Below are 19,935 nucleotides of genomic sequence, written 5' to 3'. Positions count from 1 at the left end.
CACTTACGTCTCTATGACGCAAAAACGTTTGTACCCTACGCAGGAAGGAGCGGCGATCCCTTTAAAGACTATGGTAAATTTAACTTTTAACGAATTGTTGTCTCGTAGTTGGGTGGGAAATAGCTTATAAAATATTAAAATTTGTGTCTAAACTCTTATATCCCATTGCCTTAGTGTGAACTATATGAAAAGTCCAACTGTTAGCTTACAATCCCGTAACTAGAAGGGGACATTTCCATCCTATTGGAGGACAGAGTAGGACTATAGACATTCAAAAACCACTAAAAGCAAATACAACACAGTTAAACGATTAATATATTTACTTTTACTATAACCAATTTTAGTTTTCACATGTTCCTGTTTTCTTGATTGGAATGTTAAAAGGGTAAATTCCGTGGAGACCCTGAACGCAGCAGTGTTGTCTCGTCACTTTGGACAGTTTGCTGTAAAATTTGCAGCGTTTTTGGATGGTTTAAACAATAAAGCGACGTCACTTATCTCTATATCACTTAAATATCACTGTTATGTAGATGTCGTACAACTGTGGAGCTGTTTGTAGTTTGTTTTAGAAGAACTCACCTGCTAGTTTTTAACGTTACAGCTAGAAGCTAGCATAACACATGGGGAAGATCCAGTAATCTTCATTTCAATTTAAGGTCCATATTGAACATGACAACTCGAATAGAGTGCATATTCTTCAGTGAGTTTCACCCCACTCTGGGTCCAAAGATAACTTATCAGGTAAGCACGTATGCCTGTTAAAGCAGCCTGTCCAGTCCAGTCCTGGAGAGCTACTATATCGCAACTTTTAGATACATCATTTCCCTAACACACCTGAGTCAAATATGTGCAGAGCTAAATTACATACATACTTATTACAGGTGTCGGATAGTAGTTCTAGACTTTGACAACCCTGTACGAGCCAGGCTTTTCTGTAAAATCAGTCTCTTGATGGTTTGTCACTAAAGAAGCTATACCGTGATCAGTTTTTATATTTATTGTTCTATTTTGTTGTTGCCTTAAAATAGTTTATTTTTACTTTTTAAATGCTTTCTTTTTCAGATATCCTCCTTTACAAGTGTTCGTATATTCTCTACGGCTCCTGAAAAAAAAGAGTTGCACGTGAAATCACAGCAAATGTTGCAACAATAAAACACAAACAAACCATTTGGAAAAGTGTACCAGCTCAAACTGGATTGGCTAGATTTAATTTTTAAATATATTTTATGGTCTTATTAGTGATGATAGTGCACAGAAACCAGTCATTTGGGAAAAATAAGCAAACAGGAATCTTGACAAATTTGTACCAGTTTATATTCTGAAAATGGTTAATATCCCTTTTTATCTCACCTTCTCCATTCGTAGGAACATCGATTGGCTCAAAGACATAAGGTTGATACTCCTTTAACTCGTATTCTGTTAGCATCTTTGAGAATATGTAATAAAACTACTAAACGTCTCGTCTAAGCAAACAAAACAGAGGCTACAAAGCTAGTGGGAACTTTTCTGGAACAAGAAGGATTCTTCATAAAATTACAGACAACCCTGAGCGTCCTCTTCATGAGACTGTTGAACCTCAACAAAGTGTCTTCATTCAGAGGCTTTTTCAGAGCCACCGCAGTACAAAAGTATCGAACGTTGCAGTTTCCCTTCGTGAGCAGGATAGACATCCATCCATCCCAAACTGTAAAGCTTATTTAAATGACATCCTGCTGAAGGTTCTAACGTAAAAAAACAGCTCCCGATTAGATGGCACTCTGCTCTTAATTAAAAAATAGAAATTGCATAGAAGGAGCTCCTTCCTTCCCTTAGCATTAATTATACAGCATTTAATTTCCTTCTGGAAAGAATAAAGGACTTTTGAATTTGTCTTGCAAACTCTTTGCTGACACTAGATAATCAGACCAATTCTCCAAAGACACTTGTTTGTGTTTTGTAGTTATTTTTTAAGGACTTAATCCCAAAATATTGAGGTGTAAATTTATTTCTGTGTCCTTTTCTTGGCAGGTACCAGAGGAATACATTTCACGGGAATTGTTCGACACAGTCCAAGTTTACATCATCACCAAGCCAGAGCTACAAAACAAATTAATTACAGTGTATGTCATCCAACACTGTCTTTTTGCTTCAGTTTTTAAATGTTTTGGTTTGGTTCTGTTTCAATATAGATATTTATTTGAAACATTTATTATTTTTTTAGCACTGCTATGGAGAAGAAGCTAATCGGCTGTCCAGTGTGCATCGAGCATAAAAAGTACAGCCGAAATGCTCTCCTCTTTAACCTCGGCTTTGTTTGTGATGCTCAGACCAACACATGCGCTCTTGAGCCAATTGTCAAAAAGCTGGCTGGGTACCTCACAACTCTGGAGGTAAGGAGTAAAACTTTACTATCACTATATCATATTGTTACAGCTGTAATGTGCTTTTGTTCTTCATATTTTTATAGTAAAATGACTTGGAGATCATATTAATATTTTCTCCCTGCTGTGTTGCAGTTGGAAAGTGGCTTTATTTCAAAGGAGGAGAGCAAGCAGAAACTTTTACCCATAATGTCGACATTGTTGGAGGATCTTAATGCTACAGGAGCCTGCACATTACCTATAGGTAATATTTTGATTTTTCCCATTTTGTGTAGTGACAAATAGGCCTGTCACAATACACAATAAATCAATTAATCGCATGATAAATGAAAACAAACTCAATCATTTTCATTTGCTAGATTTATAATTTTTCTGTTTCCTCTCTCTTTCCACCAAAACTGGTCTTCAGTTTGGTGCTTTGGTCAGCTAGCAGTTTTTTTGAAAGACAATGTTGTTTTCCGAGACTTCATAATTATTTTTATGTGTTGCTTTATTTGTTTATTTTTGATATTTTAAATGTATTCCAGTTTAATGTTAAATGTTCATTAGAATTTAATGTTTATTGATCCTTAAGAATATGTTATTGCATTATTATTGTATTAATACCATTATATTACTCGAAAATGGTTTCAAAACAATGTTATTATTGTTTAGCGCAGTAAGTTATTGTCCAGCAAAATTTTCTTCAGTGAGAAAGAAGCAGCTTTCATTTAAATTGTGCTGTAAGTGGCATTAGAAATAGATCTGTTGTTACAGCACTGTGAACCATCTCTAAGGGAGACATCCCAGCTGAAGGAAGTCCTAAAACAGGACGGATCTCTCTCTAGACCTTATTCCTCCTGATCCAAACAACAATAAAATCTAATTTATTTATAAGACACCTTTAAAAACAATTAACTTGGCCAAAGTTGGCAGCTGGTAAAGAGAAAAAAAGCAGAGATCCAAGAATGGAGCCCTGCGGTACACCCCAGGTCTGAAACTAAGACAAAAGCATCTGCCAGTGCGGTCGGACTGAAACCAGTGATGCTGACCCATCGGCCCAGCGTCCAGATGAGAAGGTTTTGATCAGTAGTATTGTAGGCCGCTGTTAAATCCAGTAAAACCAAGAGTTCAATATCGCCACAATCTGTTGCTAAAAGATTTAAAAACTCTCAGTAGAACAGAATCAGTGCTATGGAGGGATTTAGTCCCAGATGGAAATTTTCTCTTGAACCAGTTTTATTTGTTATTTTTATTGGCCGCCTCTATAAAATGTCTTTTGTAAGAGTGACTGTTTTGTTTAAGCCAAGTTTTCTTCAGCTAAGTTTTCACAGCAGCATGTTTAATGTGTGGAGGCACCACCTTGAAGTTAAGCTGCTGTTGACGATGGCAATAACCAAGAGTCCTGGGCTGGAAAAACTCTATTTAATTAATCCAGATGAGTCGATGCCGAACGGAGAACCGAAAGTTTCACACCAGAGATTAGTTTCTCTAAAAAAAGAGAGAAATCAGCTCAAAATGGTCAAAAAGAAGTTGAACAAGGAAGTAAAACTGTTGGGATGAAATTAGATCCTGCAGCTTTGCAGATCTCTTTCTAACAACGACGTAAACACTCTTAAACTTTGAAAAGACACCTGTGACTTTCTCTCAGTGGTTTTATTTTCTTCATGTAAATCCCCATTTTCTCAAACTGAAAATAAAATATGGCATTTATCTCACAACCATCCTGTGAATGCCACTAAAATTAAAGCCTCTTAATCAATGAAGCTGTTTGTCTTTACAATTTAGAACCTAATTTATATTGTAAAATATGTTTTGTTGCGTTTGGACAGGATGGAAGAGGCTGGAGGTGTCTTACATGTTTCAAATAAAAATAAATAAATAAAAGCACAGTTGTTAATTGTCACATGGTTGAGCTTTGAATTGCACTAATGTGCACATATTTATTGCACATATTTGCATAGCGATCATTGCTTTAAGGCTAAGCTGTATTGCTGTATTATGATTGTATACAGCTCAATATCTGTGAAATATGTGACTCAAGACTAATTTCATGATTCAGAACTGAAATTATATGGAGGAAACTTCAAAGAAATTACATGAAAAGTTAATGTTTGCTTAACAAGCAGTGATAGGTTGTAAAGTGTTATGTGTGTGACTTTTATTAGGTGATGAGACAATAACTCTTCTAAAAGTAAAAGTGTGCACTTTTCCGCTGCGTCTACTCCAGGTAATGATAGCTTGGTGGTTTTATAACCCGCTTATAAAATCTTCATAGTGATTATAATCTAGTTATGCCTGTCAGTTTCCAGCTACTAAAACTCTTATTTTATGTGTGAAACAATGATTTGCAACTTCAAGGCCACACGTCTAATTTGTTATGTAATTTCACATTTTTAACTCGCTGTCAATCTCATATTTTTGCTAAATATACAGTAACAGTCTCTTACAAAGTGTTTGCATTCCTGAAAGTTCTTTCAAATTTTAACCCATTTTAACTGTTTTATTGTGATGTGACAAATATACACGAGGCAGTGCATAATTGTAGAATAGAATTAAATTGAAACATAGAAAATAGAAATTGTTGTTCCTCAAGGGAGCGTTGAGATATCATGTGGAAACATGATGCACATAAAGATAAGTAATGATAAAAATATGCTAAACTCTACAGTGAGGTCAAATGTACAAGGCAAGATGAGATGCACTGCTCTGAAAATAAACATACAGATTCTTAGAAATATCCAACTCAAAAAACTAATTTAAAAATTCCCTGGCTGTGTTTTATATATTTGAACAAAAGGAAAAGTTAAAGAGATGGAAAATTGTAAATAATGGCAGGTTTGCAAACAACTTTGATAATTATAGAGATGTGTGGTTGGAGGAAGGACATTCGATAATGCTACTTTATGCCCTTAGGATGCAGAATATGTGGCTTTGTTAATTAAAAATGTGAAAAATTATAAAAATTGTAACAAGGTATTGGCCATTTGAGTCAATACCTCTAGTCTGGACTTTAACTGGACCTTTCAAATGCAAGAATGTGCTTTCATATAACCCACTGCCTTGGCTCTATCTTTATTGTTGTTCTTACAGAACAACAATAAAAATTTCTTGTTGCCAGATTGTTAAGTGTTGTGAGAAGTATTTATTATTAAAACAAATTATTAAACCTGAGGTTATCTTGAGCTAAGTTGCACCATTGGATGCATTTTTCATTGTACTTATTGTGCTTATCAACCACGCAGATACACAGAAGCAGTCACAATTTTGACCAGCTTTCATCTTCTTGCTATAGAATAGCTTCCCCACAGCATGATACTGCCACCATGGTTCACAGGGTTGATGTGCAGGGACACTGTTACAACACACACAGCTGGACAGATGTTTACTCTAATTAAGTGGCCTCTGAAGGCAGATGGAGGACCAGATTTTATATTTAGGATATGATTATAAGACTAAAGAATTACAATACAAATTGATTCTCACATGTTAGATTTGTGTTTAGAAATAAATGATAAACCATGCTTCATTTTGTGCTCGTTTGTCAAATAAAAGTAAAATAAGACAACAGTTTGGGGTAGTGATGTGACAAAATGTGAAAACGTTTACTGAGGCACTTTACTTTGTGATAGCAGGAGAAATCTACGTCTGTCAAAGTGCAGGTGGGCACTTATTCTATTGCTTGTCATTATTGTAAAATTTTCTTTTATCATGATAGTATTGTTAAAATAATAAATGACAGTCTTTGTCTGATAAAACCAAAAACAGTATTGTCAGGAATCAGGATAGTTATGAATAAATGTATACTCTAGCTCTTCGGCGTCCATTTTGAAAACTCGTCTGAAAACCTTTTACTCATTTGCCTTTAATCCAGTTGAGACTTTATCAGTTTTACCGGTTCATTTTATTGTGTTTTGAATTGAGTTTTTAATTCATTGTGTGCTCAGCTTTGTCACTTTATCCTCAAGTTTTCTTATTTATCGCTGATGTTCAGCACTTAGCTGCTCAATCTTTCAGGGCGAGCTAAGTAAAATTGGTGGAACCAACTAACTCACTCACTCACTCTCTTTGGTTACCTAGCAACTCACTCTTTGGTTACCTAGCAACAGCCTGTGGAGTAACTGGCGCAGCAGCAGTTTACTGTGCCTCCTAACTGCTTAAAAGTAAACAACAGCATGGATTAAAAACTGTGGATAAAACAGAAAAGGTCACATCACTAGTTTGGCTGTATTTCTGATATTTAAAACGAAAATGTAATCAATAATTATCGATATCGACTGATATGAAACACTTGTATCGTGAAATGTTTGTCAGCCATTTTGTCCAGCCCTACCTTTCAGCCTGTCAGGTTTGTTTTTTTAAAGCTGAATTTGTGATTCAGAACATTAGTTAAACATATAATTACATAACAGGGGAATAACTCCTTAATTAGGGTGAGGTTTGTAACCCGTTTTTTTTTTTTTTTTTTTTTCTTTCTCTAGACGACTCCAACACCATCCAGCTAAAACTGATCCAGCAGCGGACGGACCCCCCCACTGTCCAGGAGTACGACGTCCCCGTCTTCACCGAATGCAAAGAGCTTTTTATAAAGTCTCAGTGGGACCTCACCACTCAGCAGGCAGGATGAGCACTTTGTGGTTGCTAATATCAACATCGTGATAAGACATGTTCTGGATTTCCAAGAAGCAGCTGTTAAAAGATTAGTGTGTAACACTTTTTATCACGTTGGAAAAAGTGATGACTTTTCCAAATGTTTCTTTGCGGGGAAATGAGCTTCTCTAATAGGAAATTATCTCTTTATTGATGCAGTGCAGTGTTATTACTGTAATAAAACAATGTTCTCACGCTAATAGCAAATATAGTTTTGCATTCTTCAAACAAATGAGGCTGTGGAGCTCATTATCTGTTATGTTGTTTTATTTAGATCTTGCCATACATTGATGGATTCAGGCACATTCAGAAAATCTCTGCCGAAGCAGACGTCGAGCTGAATCTTGTTCGTATCGCTGTGCAGAATCTGCTGTGAGTTCATTCCTGTTATTTATGAGTGGACCAGCAAATCCGTTGCAGTTCTTATAGATTTTGGTATTTTTAGTACGGTTTGTTTGCTTTAAATTATACGGCTGTTTGCGTTGCTTTTTAAAGTCCTCACATCTTCTAGGACAAACAGTAAAAACTGATATATTTGCATCTATCTTGTCCTTCCAGGTATTATGGTGTTGTGACTTTGGTCTCGATATTCCAGGTACTGCACTAATTTTACAGCATGTTGTTTAATGTTTTCCAATGTGGGCAGATTTAGTGTTGTGAAACTGTTCATGAAATAGCACAAAGGCCAACCTCAAAATGTTAAATATTAGTATATAACAGAATTATTAGCTCACGCTAACAGGATTCTTGCTATTTCTAAGAATTTATAGAAAATATTGTTGGTTTTTGGAGTAATTGGTTTTCAGCATTTCCAGGCATGGCCATGTGAGGAAAAATTTATCTTTAATTTTAAAATCGTAATTTGTGAAAGCCAAAAATTTCAGACATGGTAAAAACTAAGCAAAATGTTGCTCAGTTTACCTTAATATTTAATTAAAAAAATGTACTTTCTTCACAACATTCTTTCTAACCTAAAGCCTAATTTGGATCAAAACTGTGGCATGTCATTTGGAAACCTTTGCACCACATAGTAATATCATTTTCAAAACAGACATTTTATTGAAGAAGATACTATGTAATTAAAAGCCATAGGAGTTGTAGGAAAACAATGTTTTATCTGCTTTTATAGCCGTGTCCTATATAGAGCAGTTAGCGCTGGGAACGGTATTATTTTATTGCTTTTAGACTTAATAGTGTTTAGAACATGTTGAAATAAAAGCTAGAAATCTCTTAATATCTCCCATCAAAATGAGTTCCTGTCCACTTTGGGGTTCTCCAGGGCTGCGTGTTTGGTCCGTTTCTATTCATCTTGTGCTGAATGTGGTGAATCTTAAGGAAGCACAATTGGTGTTTTTCATTTTTACTCCGGCTTGCCTTCCAGTTAAGATAAACAGCATTTATCCTGTCACCTGAACTGCCTGAAAAACATCAAAAACTGAGTGATGTTGAGCTTTCTGACTCTAAATGTAAATAAAACGGGAAATTTGGTGAGGAATCTCAGAATCAAATTCAAATTAGCTTTATTTTGGTAAATTTACATAATTCTTTAGTCTTTAATCCCATTTTGAGTTCATACTTTTAGTAATAGTAGGTTTTCTCTTTAATTTTATATGATATGAAGGGCAGTTCTCTTTATTGAGATTTCATAATCCATTATAATTGGATTGGTTTTTATTTTCATTTCATTTATTTATTTTGGATATTCTTGTCTTCATTTGCAATGTTAATTGAGAGGGCGTACTACCCGTTATGCCATTACCTTTATATTACTTTAAATGGTCTCAAAACGACAATATTATTGTTTATCAGACAATTTATCATCCAGCAAAATGTGTAATTGTGAGAGACTTAATGTTGTAAATTATATTGAATTATGCCTCTTCTTTTATTCTATTTATTTTGTTTTTTTCTTAATGTTCTATACAAATATATTTAAAGTGTTATTGTTGTCCAAGCATATCATTACAAATAAAGCTTGCACAAAGATAAATAAATGATAAAAAAAAAGGGCCAAAAATTAAAATCTGTCTGTAAAAACAGTTTTGTAGGAACTCCAGTAATCAGACAGTTTTTAGGTTGACTGTCTTGTTAACTTTCGCAGTACTCCAATGTCTACTGCACAACCCCAAAGGTTCAGAGCCTCATTGATGACAAATCCCTTCAGGCCGAATGCCTCATCTACGTCTCCAAACAGGGTAAGGAAAAACATCTGCTTGAAGATGACATTTTGATTGATTTCCAGAGGTTGATTGCAGCGTTTTGGGTCATGATCAGGTCAGAGACGTGCCAGCCTCCGGGACGTGTTCCAGCTCTACTGCGGTCTCAGTCCTGGAACGACGGTGCGGGACCTTTGTTCTCGCTACTCGCAGCAACTTCAAAGGGTTGACGAGAGGTCAGCGTATCAGTTCCTAGAGTGACTCTGCTGCCCTGGAAATATCGGGTCAGAGTGACTCTTGTTTTACAAAGTGTGTGTTTTGTTTTACCCAGGAGGCTAATCCAGTTCGGACTGATGAAAAGTCTCATCCGACGGCTTCAGAAGTATCCTGTGAAGGTGGTCCGGGATGAGAGAAGCAGACCGCCTCGTCTCTACACTGGCTGTCATAGTTATGATGAAATCTGCTGCAAAACAGGCAAGTTCAGCAGCTCTATTTAAACTCAGGGTTTGTTTGTTTGTTTTTACCTTGTACAGTTCAGTTATTCGTTATAGATTCAGCTCATCCTAGTACTGATGCCCATTTTGGTGTTTTCTCAGAGGAAAGGAACGCTGACACATTTCCTCGGTTTAAAAAATTCTTGCTAAAGTTCAGCACACTATTTATAGCACAAATTACAGAAACTTTGCACTGCAAAATATGCACTGATTACATATTCAGTCCATGACCAGTGAACACATGACTGTAACTGTGAGGGAGAGAATGTTGAAAATATAATCTAAACTGAATAAAAATCTCAGTTATTAATAGCTTCCTGGTCTGTTAGGAGCCTAAAGAAAGAGGCTTCATGGCCTAATTCTGAGATCTAATGTTTCACTTTACCCCAAGGCGTGATGTATTCAAAGTCTTGGAGAGACACCTGTTTGTGTTAAGAACCAGAATCACAGCTAAAGAAAGATTTGATTGTCTCAGTGTTACCTAAAAGAAGGAACGGGAACATTCCTGCTTAAACAGCTGTTATTTAGCCAAAAATGTCTCTCAAAAACCAAAAGATTGTTGGTTCTGGTACAGTTCTTTTGGAATAATTCTTCTTCCACCTTGTGATTCAAAACTGAGTCAGATACGAAGGAAAGGAGTGCTGAAACAAAGTTAATGAGTGATGCCGAACAAACATCCAAGCTTTGGTCAAAAATTATCCCAACTGAATCTGACAGAGTGATAATTAGGCCTGGTTCTGGCTCAGTATGCTAATATCTGATGGGCTCTGATGTTTTGTTTTGCTGAATTTGAACTCAGTTGGTCACTGAGTGTCCAAGCGTCAGGGGAGGAGACATCACAGGGCCTGATCAACCAATCAGAAGAAGACTTTCATAAAGTATTACAGATTTCTTCTGCTTTTTATTTTCGCTTAAATGTGAATATTTCAGATAAATTGTAATATTTGACAAATATAAAGTGAGTAAATTCAAAAAGCAGATTCTAATTTAGGATTTTAAAAGCTATTCGTAGCAACCTAACTATGTGAAAATGAATGTTTCCTTTTTAAGTTATAAATTTGCTGATATTAACCAGTTAAATGCATTTAGTTTTGAAACGTTTACAAAGTGTTGGACCTCCAGTTTGAAACACATGAAGATGAAAAAAAAAAGCACAAATATCATTTGATGTGCCCCTATTATCACCATGACTTTTATTAAAATAGCATTAAAAGAAGATAAAAGTGGCATGTTTTGGGGTAAAACAAACACAATATTTCAAAAAGAGAACACCATACATCTTGCCATCATCGATAGAAACCTAGTCAAAGTTTGGATTTGAATCGCATTAAAATGCTGCAGCGTGGCCTTATGTAGACTGTTTATGCTTTTAAACTCACCAGTGGGGCTGAATTAAGACAGTTCTGCAATAAGACTCAACAGTTACTGGAAATGCTTGATTATTCATGTGGTTATTATGTTTAGTGCTCAGTTATTTTTTGTGTTGAACCAGGTTGGCCTGTATTGCTTTTAAGAAGAATTTAATTCATAATTTAAAACTGCATCGTATCGTATTTTCTCAGTTTATCTTTGCTTGAAAGTTAAACTTGGTTTAGTGTGAAATAAAGCAGAAACAGAAGGAATTTGTGAAACTGGAAAATGCTTTTTGCAGCTCTAAATGTCACATTAAAGACCAATTATTTAGGCTGAGAGAGAACAAAAATGTCAACAAGTTGTCACTTTATACCAATTGTTTCACCATTAGAGCTGCTAACGTGACAAAATCAGGTAGCAAAAAATAATAATTAATGTTTAAAGTTAAAACCAGCCACTGATTATTTTAAATTCCGAATTAGATAAATAAAAATATTCTTGTAAGATAGTTTTGCATTTCTGGACAGGTATTCAGACAAATGTTTTGGAGTACATAACTTATTGCAGTTATTTTGAACAGCTCGGGATGCTACTTGCTTAACATAAGATGATATTTTACCTCAACATGAAAGTCTTATATGTATTTTGAAGTATATGCTGACTTTTACAGGGATTAGTTACCAGGAGCTGGATGAACGTTTGGAAAATGACCCTAATATTGTCATCTGCTGGAAGTGAGGTTAAATGAAGCCATCTACCAAGAAGCCTCCACCAATACGGCCAAGAGCGAGACGCCTCAAAGATTGAGTGATGTTTTGTAAATTTCTTTGCTCTGTTTTTCACTAATTATTTATTTCTATCTTTAAAAGACCGTGACTTAACTTTAACCTGAATCTGGTTATTGTCTTCTCCTTGTTTTGTAAACAATAGTCCAGAAGAGAGCATAACCGGGTATTAACTAGAATATGTTAAAATTCAGTTTAAACTGTTTCCTACTCAGGTTTACAGTGTGTGTGGGTTTCTTTTAACTGTTACTGTGTAAACCAAAAATATGGCTATTCCTGTATCATATCCTGCTTACATTGTGACAAAAAAGGTCTCTATTTACTGTAAATGCCAGACAACCTTTGCAGCTACACAGAACCATTGGTACATGACCTGCAGACTTGGAAATACTGAGCAGGAAATGCTTCCATTTACCTAACTGTTGGGATAACTTATTACTGCGCAGAAATTTGTTGTAAATGGCTCCTCATACCACAGCACAAGTTGGGTTGAATAAAAATAATGTCAAATACTGGGATATGCATTTAAAGTCTCCATTTGCATAACATTTCTCTGTGTTTTGAAACTTGCAGTGAAGAAAGTAACTGCACAATGCCTGTCTTTATAAGACTGAATAAAACAAAGTGTACCTTGATTTTTTATTATTTTTTACTTTTGATGTGATTTTTTTTTTTAGGTTTCACAGGCTGTAAAACTGAAAAATTGAATCGACTTGTTGAAAAATCTTGTACACCACGCTCTTACAAGTTTAGAAGTTTACATACAATCACTGGTCAAAACTAAACTTAAAGTGTGAAGTCCCAGAAATATTGTATTTCTTAATTCTTTATTTTTATTTTGAACTCATCTTGAGCTAAAGTTATTCAGGCCTCTTCAGTTTTTTTTCTTTGGCTACTTTTTGAATTAATTTTTGTTCTATCTAACAATGACATTAATCTGTGTAGTTCAAACACATAAAGGAAATTAAAAGGACGAAAAAGAGTATCTGAATGTTGGCTGCTGGAAAAATCTTGGTAAACTGGAATAGCTTTGTGATATACTTAAAGACTAAACAAAATAAATAGGTACAAATAAAGAAGCAGACAAAAGTCAAAGTTAAGTGTTAGAACATTCAGAAAGTATGAAGGAAATATGTTGGTTTTTATCACAATAAACCATTGCTTAACAAAAAAAAGCTCCCTATTAAAATCATTTTTCAATGTCTTCTTTAAAATAAAAAAAAATAAACTAATCAAGGTTTACTCAATAAATAGTTTTAACAAGGTTGAACTATTTAGATATTAATACTTTCTAAGTAAGTGCATGTAGAAAGCGAACTACTAGGAATTTGAACTTTGCCTTCCTTTTTGTACTCGGCTAACAAATGATTGACTGTGATTGGCTGCAATACAACTGAAGACGGCGTTGCCTAACAACGTACCAGCCAATCAAATCGTCAGTAGTCATTCCAGTCTGTGATTTATGTGATAATCTGGCGCCCCTTCGTGGCCACCACTACAAACTGTACTTAGTTTACGGTTACCTTGACAACTACCTGTATCTCTTTCCCAGTTGCTGGTCACTTTCAAAGAAATTTACTGAAATAGCTGCGAAGGTTATATATTGACCGACATTTTGCGGGACAACCAAGACTATTAAAATGGATACATCGGTAGTGCTGCCGGTTGAAGCTGAGGGGTTTATTCAAAGTCTGGAAACCTTTTCCCTCAAAGAAGTGGGCTCTGTGAGGTAAGATCAGAAACTAACGTTAGCACCAGCTAATGTAAGCTAACGTAGGAGTAGGAGACGACGATAAAGATCTGAAAAACTGCTGAACAAGTAATTCAATTTGCTTTGCTTGCATCATTACACGTGTTGTGATAGAGCAAGGAAGATTATAACTGACATGAAAGGAAATAGATCTAGATTGTTCTCTAAAGTTGTACAAAAACAATTTTAGAAATCCTTCTCATTCTGACACTCCTTAAAAAAACAGCAGAAAATCCCCCTGCCCCTTCAGAAGTGAGTCCATATTTGTGTAATTACATTTCGACTGTTTTGTGAGCGAAACACCGTGTTACTAAATACTTTTGTGGGACATGTTTTTAATATAAAAATGTGTTAGTGACAGGGGATTTGAAAATACAAAATTAAAACATTTAATTATTTTCAGCAGACAGGAACAAAGTTAAAGGCAGATTTTCTGCATCAGATTAACTCTGTAGAGGATTATTCCATAAATTGTGGACATCTGAGGTGAAATTTGTACATCCTTTATAGTAACATAAATTGATATGTTAAAGAAGACACACTTGAATTCATTCTTTTCTGCCTTTTTTCTTTACATTGTGACGACTGCAAGAATCAAACTTGTTATCTGACATGTACACTTCAGACATGCAGGTTATTTTTGACATTATGCGAAAAACTAACGAACTGGAAGAAACAACTTCCTTCCCAAAGCCGTAAAATCCCAAAAAGCTCATTTATCTGTAAGAGACTGCAAACCCTTTGGTTAGCGATTCTTTCTGGCACAATTTAAAATCTTCTGTTAATGCGGTTCATTTTTTAGTCCACTGTGTTAATCTAGGTATATATGTATTTCATTTCTCTTTGAACACGCTTTCCAAGAACCATCCCAGCTGCTGCCAAGCTGGAAGAAATTCCTGAACGCTGAGTCAAGGCAGAGCTCAGCTACACTGGGAATACATTTTACAATTATGGCGTGAAAAGCTGGAACTGATTCCTTATGTATGGATTTGATTAAGCCAGGGTCTCATATTGCAGCTGTTTATAAAACATCCTCATTTTTTTCCTCAGGTGGTTCAGACAGCACGAGTTTATTGAAAAGCTAAACATGCAGGCCATCCTGAGTGCTTCGGCCATGCATGATGAGTTTGTCAAGGATTTCCTGGTGTCCTTTGGAAAGGTGACCTCCAGATCGTAAGATGCAAACATGTCAATTTACAGCGATGTTATTGATGAATCCCTCTCTGCAGATACCAGTTCTGGTCCATGAGATGATCCTTGTGGAGGTGTGGAAGCAGAAAGTGTTTCCCATCTTATGCCAGCTGCAGGACTTCAACCCTAAGAGCACGTTTCATCTTTACATGCTGGTAAATTAAAGATGTTCAGCATCCATGATCAGCTTCTCATGCTAGCTTGTTTATTTGTTTATTTCTCTTTTTGTCTTTCTTAGATCCGCCATGAAGCTACAATTATTAACCTGCTTGAAACAATATTGTTTCATAAGGTCCGTAAATTCTCAAATATTTATGATACCTACATTCTCTGAACTAAAAAAGTATTTTATTGAGATTTTCTGTGACAAACCAAAACAAAAAGTGTGTAATGGTCAAAGTGGAAGAAAATGCATCTGATTGGTTTTCATTTTGTGAGTGCTAATAAAAATCTGAAAAGTTGGTCATTTGTATTCAGTCTCCCTGAATCACCTATTGTTGAAATTAATCTTTTCTTTTAAACTCTTTATTTACTTTTCAATAACTGTTTTATACAAACATAAACACAGATCCATCTCTGTCCTCTTATTAGCATCTTGTTCGTACAGGCCTTCATTTTAGGAAATTACATTCTGAAAATGAATGTTTCAACCAGCTTTGAACATCTAGAGCACAAGTGTCAAACTCTAGAGGGCCAAATGTGGCCCTCTAGACTCCAAATTACATTGATAAGGTTTTCCAGTTTTTCACAAATCTGCAAAATTTACACAAAATCGTAATTTTTTTCTGATTTTACTGCAGATTTTCTCAAAGTTGGTCAAAAACATTGAGTTTAAGTGATTGCTGCCTCAGCCTTACTTGGTGTCAAGTTATAGCTCATAAAAGACACAGCGAGTAATAAAAAGTGACATTTAACTTTAGTGCAAATATTCTAACAATTCCTTACTAATATTTCTAAATGGGCACCACAAAATCTGTAATTTTGTAAAAAAACAAACAAAGAAAAAAACACTAAATCGAGGCAGAACTGCTAATTATTGATATTTTAACAGTTTAATTGGTTTTATCTATATATTCTGGCACAACCGGCCCTTTAAGAACATTCATATTTTTAATATGGCCCAAAATGAAAATGAGTTTGACAGCCCTGATCTGGAGGCAATAATCTGCCTCCACTGTTCTTCATAAAATAGCTCAGGATGAATATTGTTATCAGTTGTTAACATAAATTTTCAGCTTTTCTCCTCAGATTCTTAATTGGATTTACATCCTGACTTTGACTGGGCCATTCTACCTTCTGAATATATTCTAAAGTATTTCCACTGTGGCTCTTTTTAGAGTTGATATCCCCTTGATTTTTTGCAGCCTCCAACAGGTTTTCTTCCAGTATTGACCTCTTTTTAAGTTTTGGTACGGGGCGTGTGAATCCTTTAGGACGTCAGTGATTCGTATGTCTGGTTTTCAGGATTCCTGTGAGGCAGCTGACGATTCTCTTCTTGACTTGGTGGATTACTGCCATCGTAAACTGACCCTGCTGGCCAGTGAAGCAACCAAGTCCCGTGCTGCCACTGCTCATGATTATCAGAACCAGATATCCTCTCTAGAGGTAAAATTAGCTGCTTCTCTCTGCATTCTGTAGCTTTTCCTCACCTTTTGAAACAGAGATAGAAGTCGCGTGATTTTTATTTTTACCTAACCAAGGAGCTGCAGGTGCAGAGTGCTGCACTGGAGTTTGAAATCTCCCTGAAAGCGATATCTGTGCTGAGCTACATCGCAGATCATACCGAGAGGTAGGAATCGATTTAAAGCCACTTGTTTGACCACAATCTCAATTTTTCAAAGTAAAATGAAAACTTTAAACATCTGACAGATGACAAGCGGGGTGCAGAATACAAATATCATCTTTTTCCTCCCAGCATCAGCGTCATCAATCGTATGCTTTGCACGCACAACATGCCCTGTGTCCTGGTTCAGCTGGTCGAGTCCTGCCCCTGGAGTCGGAGCAACAAAGGTGGATCACACCATCTGCAACTCAGATGAGCAGAGAGATATTATCCTCTGTTACACTAAAGATATAAAATCCTACAGATCTCTAAACACTTTACAGACTGATTGACCAATCTGTCCGTCTGTCTATCTATCTTTGCCCTTCAAAAAATATTAATCATCAGAATGAAAGTTATTTAGCTTATATTCATTTACGATTCGATTGATTGATTTATTGCCACATTGTGAATACTTTTGAAAGCCTCTATGTTGTCTCTGCTTCCCCCTGCAGGCCAAGTAGAAAAGTACATCAATGGCAAATGGCAGAGGATTTCTGCAGAGGACCATGTGAAGATGACTAAACTTGACGGCCAGGTCTGGATGGCTCTTTACAGTTTGGTCCTGAAGGAGGAGTGCCAAAGAAAATACGACTTCAACAATTTCAACAAGAACCAACTTCTTAAGGTCTGCACCGAAACAAACACTGGCTTTTTACCTGTTTCTTTTACGCCCAGGGAGTTGTGTGTCTAATTTTACAGGTTTGGTAAAAGTTGAGCTGATGGTTTGGAAGTATCACTGCTCCAGGTTGTTGTTCATTACATCCTATCCGATCTCCTTCTCTTGTAGAGCACAGATTCATTCTCCAAAGGTTGTTTATTACTCAGTTTCCTCCTATTATAAGCTTCTCTTCCTGCAGCAGTAATTATATAACCAGAGAGCCTTGACCATCCTCTTGCAAGCACTTTTTCCCCTCCTGACTCCTGCTGCTGCTGTGCTGTTCACAGCTCAGGAGTTTCTTGACAGACGTGCTGATCGATCAGTTACCGAACTTGGTCGAGCTCCAGCGCTTTCTGGCCCATTTGGCTGTTACAGACCCGGCCCCACCAAAGAAAGATCTGGTTCTGCAGCAGGTAGTCACTGTCACAGACACGCGCTCATCATCCCTACTGCTGCACGCTCATCCTCTGGGTTTTATTTACGTTCAGATCCCAGAAATGTGGAACCAGATCATCAGAGAAAATTCTGGGAAGTGGAAAGGAATAGCTAAATATCAGGTTAAGGAAACATTCAGCCCGTCTGACAGCGACTTGCAGCAACAGGCCCAAAGGTAACGCTGAAGACACTGTGAGGTCAAGGTGTGTAGAGGAAGAGCTCATGAGCCGCTGCTTTAAAAATGTTTCACCAAGGTTGGCGCAGACGTACAGCCTGGATGTGATGGAGCGTTTGCTCCCGGAGAAACCAAAGTGTGGATGCTGCGGGAAAGAGGCTCCAAAGAGATGCTCTGGATGCCAGGGAGAGTGGTACTGCAGCAGGTGAGACATGAGGGGAGACAGACCCCTCTGGCAATAATATTCACACACATTTTGTGGAAAAATACCACAAAATGTTATATTGTACCGAGCTTTTCATTCCCGCAATCAGCCATAACACAATAACACATTTTACTGGATGATAAATTGTTCCAGAAGTTTTTAGGATAAATGATAATATTGTTGTTTTGAGACCATTTTAAAGTAGTATAATTGTAATGGCATAAAAATAATAATAATAATTTAATTTCTAATGAACATTAAACACTAGAACTGGAAGACATTTTAAATATGCAAAATAAATAAAACAGAAACCAATAGAATGAGCTATGAAGTCTCTGTAAACTAAATTGTCCTTCAAAATAAAAGCTAGTTGAGACCAAAGCACCAGACTGAACACTTTTGTCATCCAATTTTTGGTAGAAAGACAGAAAAGCAAAAAAAGATAAATCATACAAATGGAAATTATTGAGTTTGTTTTAATTTATCGTGCGATTGACTGATCTATTGCGACAGGCTTTGCAGTAATTCATAATAATTCCATGTTAGGTAAATTATATATGGGTTTCAAATTTCACAGAAATAAAATCCTGAAAAATGTCAACCTCCCTTACTCTGATGCCCCTAATTAAAACCAAACTGTTCAAATGGGGCCCCAGTTGTGTTTAATTTAGTTTATCTCAGGGGAGTTGAATGTAAATGTACGCCACTCTTTCTGTTTTTATTTGTAAATAAATGTTTTGTGTCATTTTCTGACGGGTAAGTTTTACCCTGTGTGTCGTGTTTCTCTCCCACAGACAGTGTCAGGTGAAACACTGGCCTAAACACAAGCAGGCCTGTCAGCTCATGACTGAGACCCTGCAGAAGATCCACGAAGACAAAGAGCTGAGATAATTTAACTGACTAAACATTTAAAGCTAGGAAACAAACCCGCTTTTATTTGTACGACACTGAATCACAACGTTTTATGTAAATTCAGATTTTTCTAACAGGAATCCCTCACACATCTTTAGATATTATTATAGAATTTTGGTTTTAAACGTGATGCAATAAAGTTTTAACTTGATCATTTTGTGCAGTTTTTATTTCTTAACTCTGTTACTCAAACGAGTGTGAAAGCAATGCTTTTGTGAAATACTTCAGAAAACTTTCCAAACTTCCTTCAGGAGCCAAGACTTGCTGGCTCACCTGGAGCGGTCGTTTCCAATCTGATCAGCAGTCGCAGATCGGTGGAGGTCAGGGTTCAATCAGGGAAGAGAAGACAGGATGGACGGATGTTGCAACAGTCGCCAGGATTTTCAGACTTGAAATGAAATTCATAATTCGAGTGAAAATAAAGTTGTCTCCAATGTTCAACTTTATCTTCAACTTTATCATCCAGAGCTGTGCAGATATAAATTTACTTATATAGCACATTTTCAGCAACAAGGCAGTTCGAAGTGCTTTACATGAATCAGAAGGAAATACAAACAAAACAACAAAACCAAAGGAAAGACAACTAATAGGTGTTTCTCTGGATCTGAAGTTTGTTCTGGTTTAGTGAGGTATAAAACTAAATGTAATGTATTTACTTTTAGAAAGTACATTTCAAAACGTACTTTTTTCTTTTTTATGGGTAAAACAGTTCAACCTGTACTTTTACTTTTACTAGAGTAACTTTTCGGTAAGACTTTATTTGACGGGGTGTCTATAAGACTGACATGACAGTATCATAAATGTGACTTAACACCTGTTATGAACATGAAACAGTCTTTATGCAGGTAACTTATAAACTAATAGGGACTAAATGGGAACGTTGAACAGCCTTTTAATTAAAAGTCCATTAAAAGTTCCCACTTTGCCTTATTTTTTATATAATGACACTTTAATGCAAAGTGGGCACTTTTAATTGACTTTCAATGCAACTTTTATAGAAGCTTTGC

The 19,935-nt window shown here is 36.2% G+C and overlaps 2 protein-coding genes across 3 annotated transcripts; both read left to right on the top strand.

The window, feature by feature from the left end:
- Positions 1–3: 3 nt before the first annotated feature.
- nprl2 (NPR2 like, GATOR1 complex subunit) lies at positions 4–12,412 on the top strand. Of its 2 annotated transcripts, none has more exons than XM_044122573.1 (11): positions 4–73; positions 2,008–2,099; positions 2,201–2,369; positions 2,496–2,604; positions 6,821–6,957; positions 7,264–7,361; positions 7,548–7,584; positions 9,091–9,184; positions 9,264–9,381; positions 9,477–9,619; positions 11,663–12,412. In XM_044122573.1, exons 1-11 carry the CDS (start codon positions 14–16, stop codon positions 11,728–11,730), a joined length of 1,125 nt encoding a protein of 374 aa, XP_043978508.1. In that variant the 5' UTR covers positions 4–13; the 3' UTR covers positions 11,731–12,412. The 2 variants fall into 2 exon arrangements, with proteins under 2 accessions (XP_043978508.1, XP_043978507.1); XM_044122572.1 differs by lacking the exon at positions 4–73 and adding an exon at positions 392–741.
- An 863-nt stretch (positions 12,413–13,275) lies between these two features.
- On the top strand, positions 13,276–19,079 carry zmynd10 (zinc finger, MYND-type containing 10). Its single transcript, XM_044120876.1, has 12 exons — positions 13,276–13,506; positions 14,578–14,686; positions 14,757–14,873; positions 14,957–15,010; positions 16,183–16,323; positions 16,419–16,507; positions 16,634–16,728; positions 16,996–17,168; positions 17,489–17,614; positions 17,690–17,811; positions 17,891–18,016; positions 18,811–19,079. The coding sequence occupies exons 1-12, from the start codon at positions 13,418–13,420 to the stop codon at positions 18,905–18,907; spliced, it is 1,338 nt and encodes a 445-aa protein (XP_043976811.1). The 5' UTR covers positions 13,276–13,417; the 3' UTR covers positions 18,908–19,079.
- The last annotated feature ends 856 nt before the right edge of the window (positions 19,080–19,935 follow it).

This window comes from Gambusia affinis, linkage group LG07 (genome assembly GCF_019740435.1).
Source record: "Gambusia affinis linkage group LG07, SWU_Gaff_1.0, whole genome shotgun sequence".
NCBI classification, from domain to species: domain Eukaryota; kingdom Metazoa; phylum Chordata; class Actinopteri; order Cyprinodontiformes; family Poeciliidae; genus Gambusia; species Gambusia affinis.
This window is presented reverse-complemented; position numbering and strand designations above follow the sequence as displayed.

What these genes read in the sequence shown, in the direction of transcription:
- nprl2 (XM_044122572.1), top strand. Translation starts at nt 670, where the DNA reads ATGACAACTCGAATAGAGTGCATATTCTTCAGTGAGTTTCACCCCACT. An exon ending in GGGACCTCACCACTCAGCAG is followed by an intron (nt 6,958 to 7,263) that starts GCAGGATGAGCA and finishes TGTTTTATTTAG; the next exon opens with ATCTTGCCATACATTGATGG. An exon ending in CTTTGGTCTCGATATTCCAG is followed by an intron (nt 7,585 to 9,090) that starts GTACTGCACTAA and finishes TAACTTTCGCAG; the next exon opens with TACTCCAATGTCTACTGCAC.
- zmynd10 (XM_044120876.1), top strand. Translation starts at nt 13,418, where the DNA reads ATGGATACATCGGTAGTGCTGCCGGTTGAAGCTGAGGGGTTTATTCAA. An exon ending in AAGATCTGGTTCTGCAGCAG is followed by an intron (nt 17,615 to 17,689) that starts GTAGTCACTGTC and finishes ATTTACGTTCAG; the next exon opens with ATCCCAGAAATGTGGAACCA. An exon ending in GGAGAGTGGTACTGCAGCAG is followed by an intron (nt 18,017 to 18,810) that starts GTGAGACATGAG and finishes TCTCTCCCACAG; the next exon opens with ACAGTGTCAGGTGAAACACT.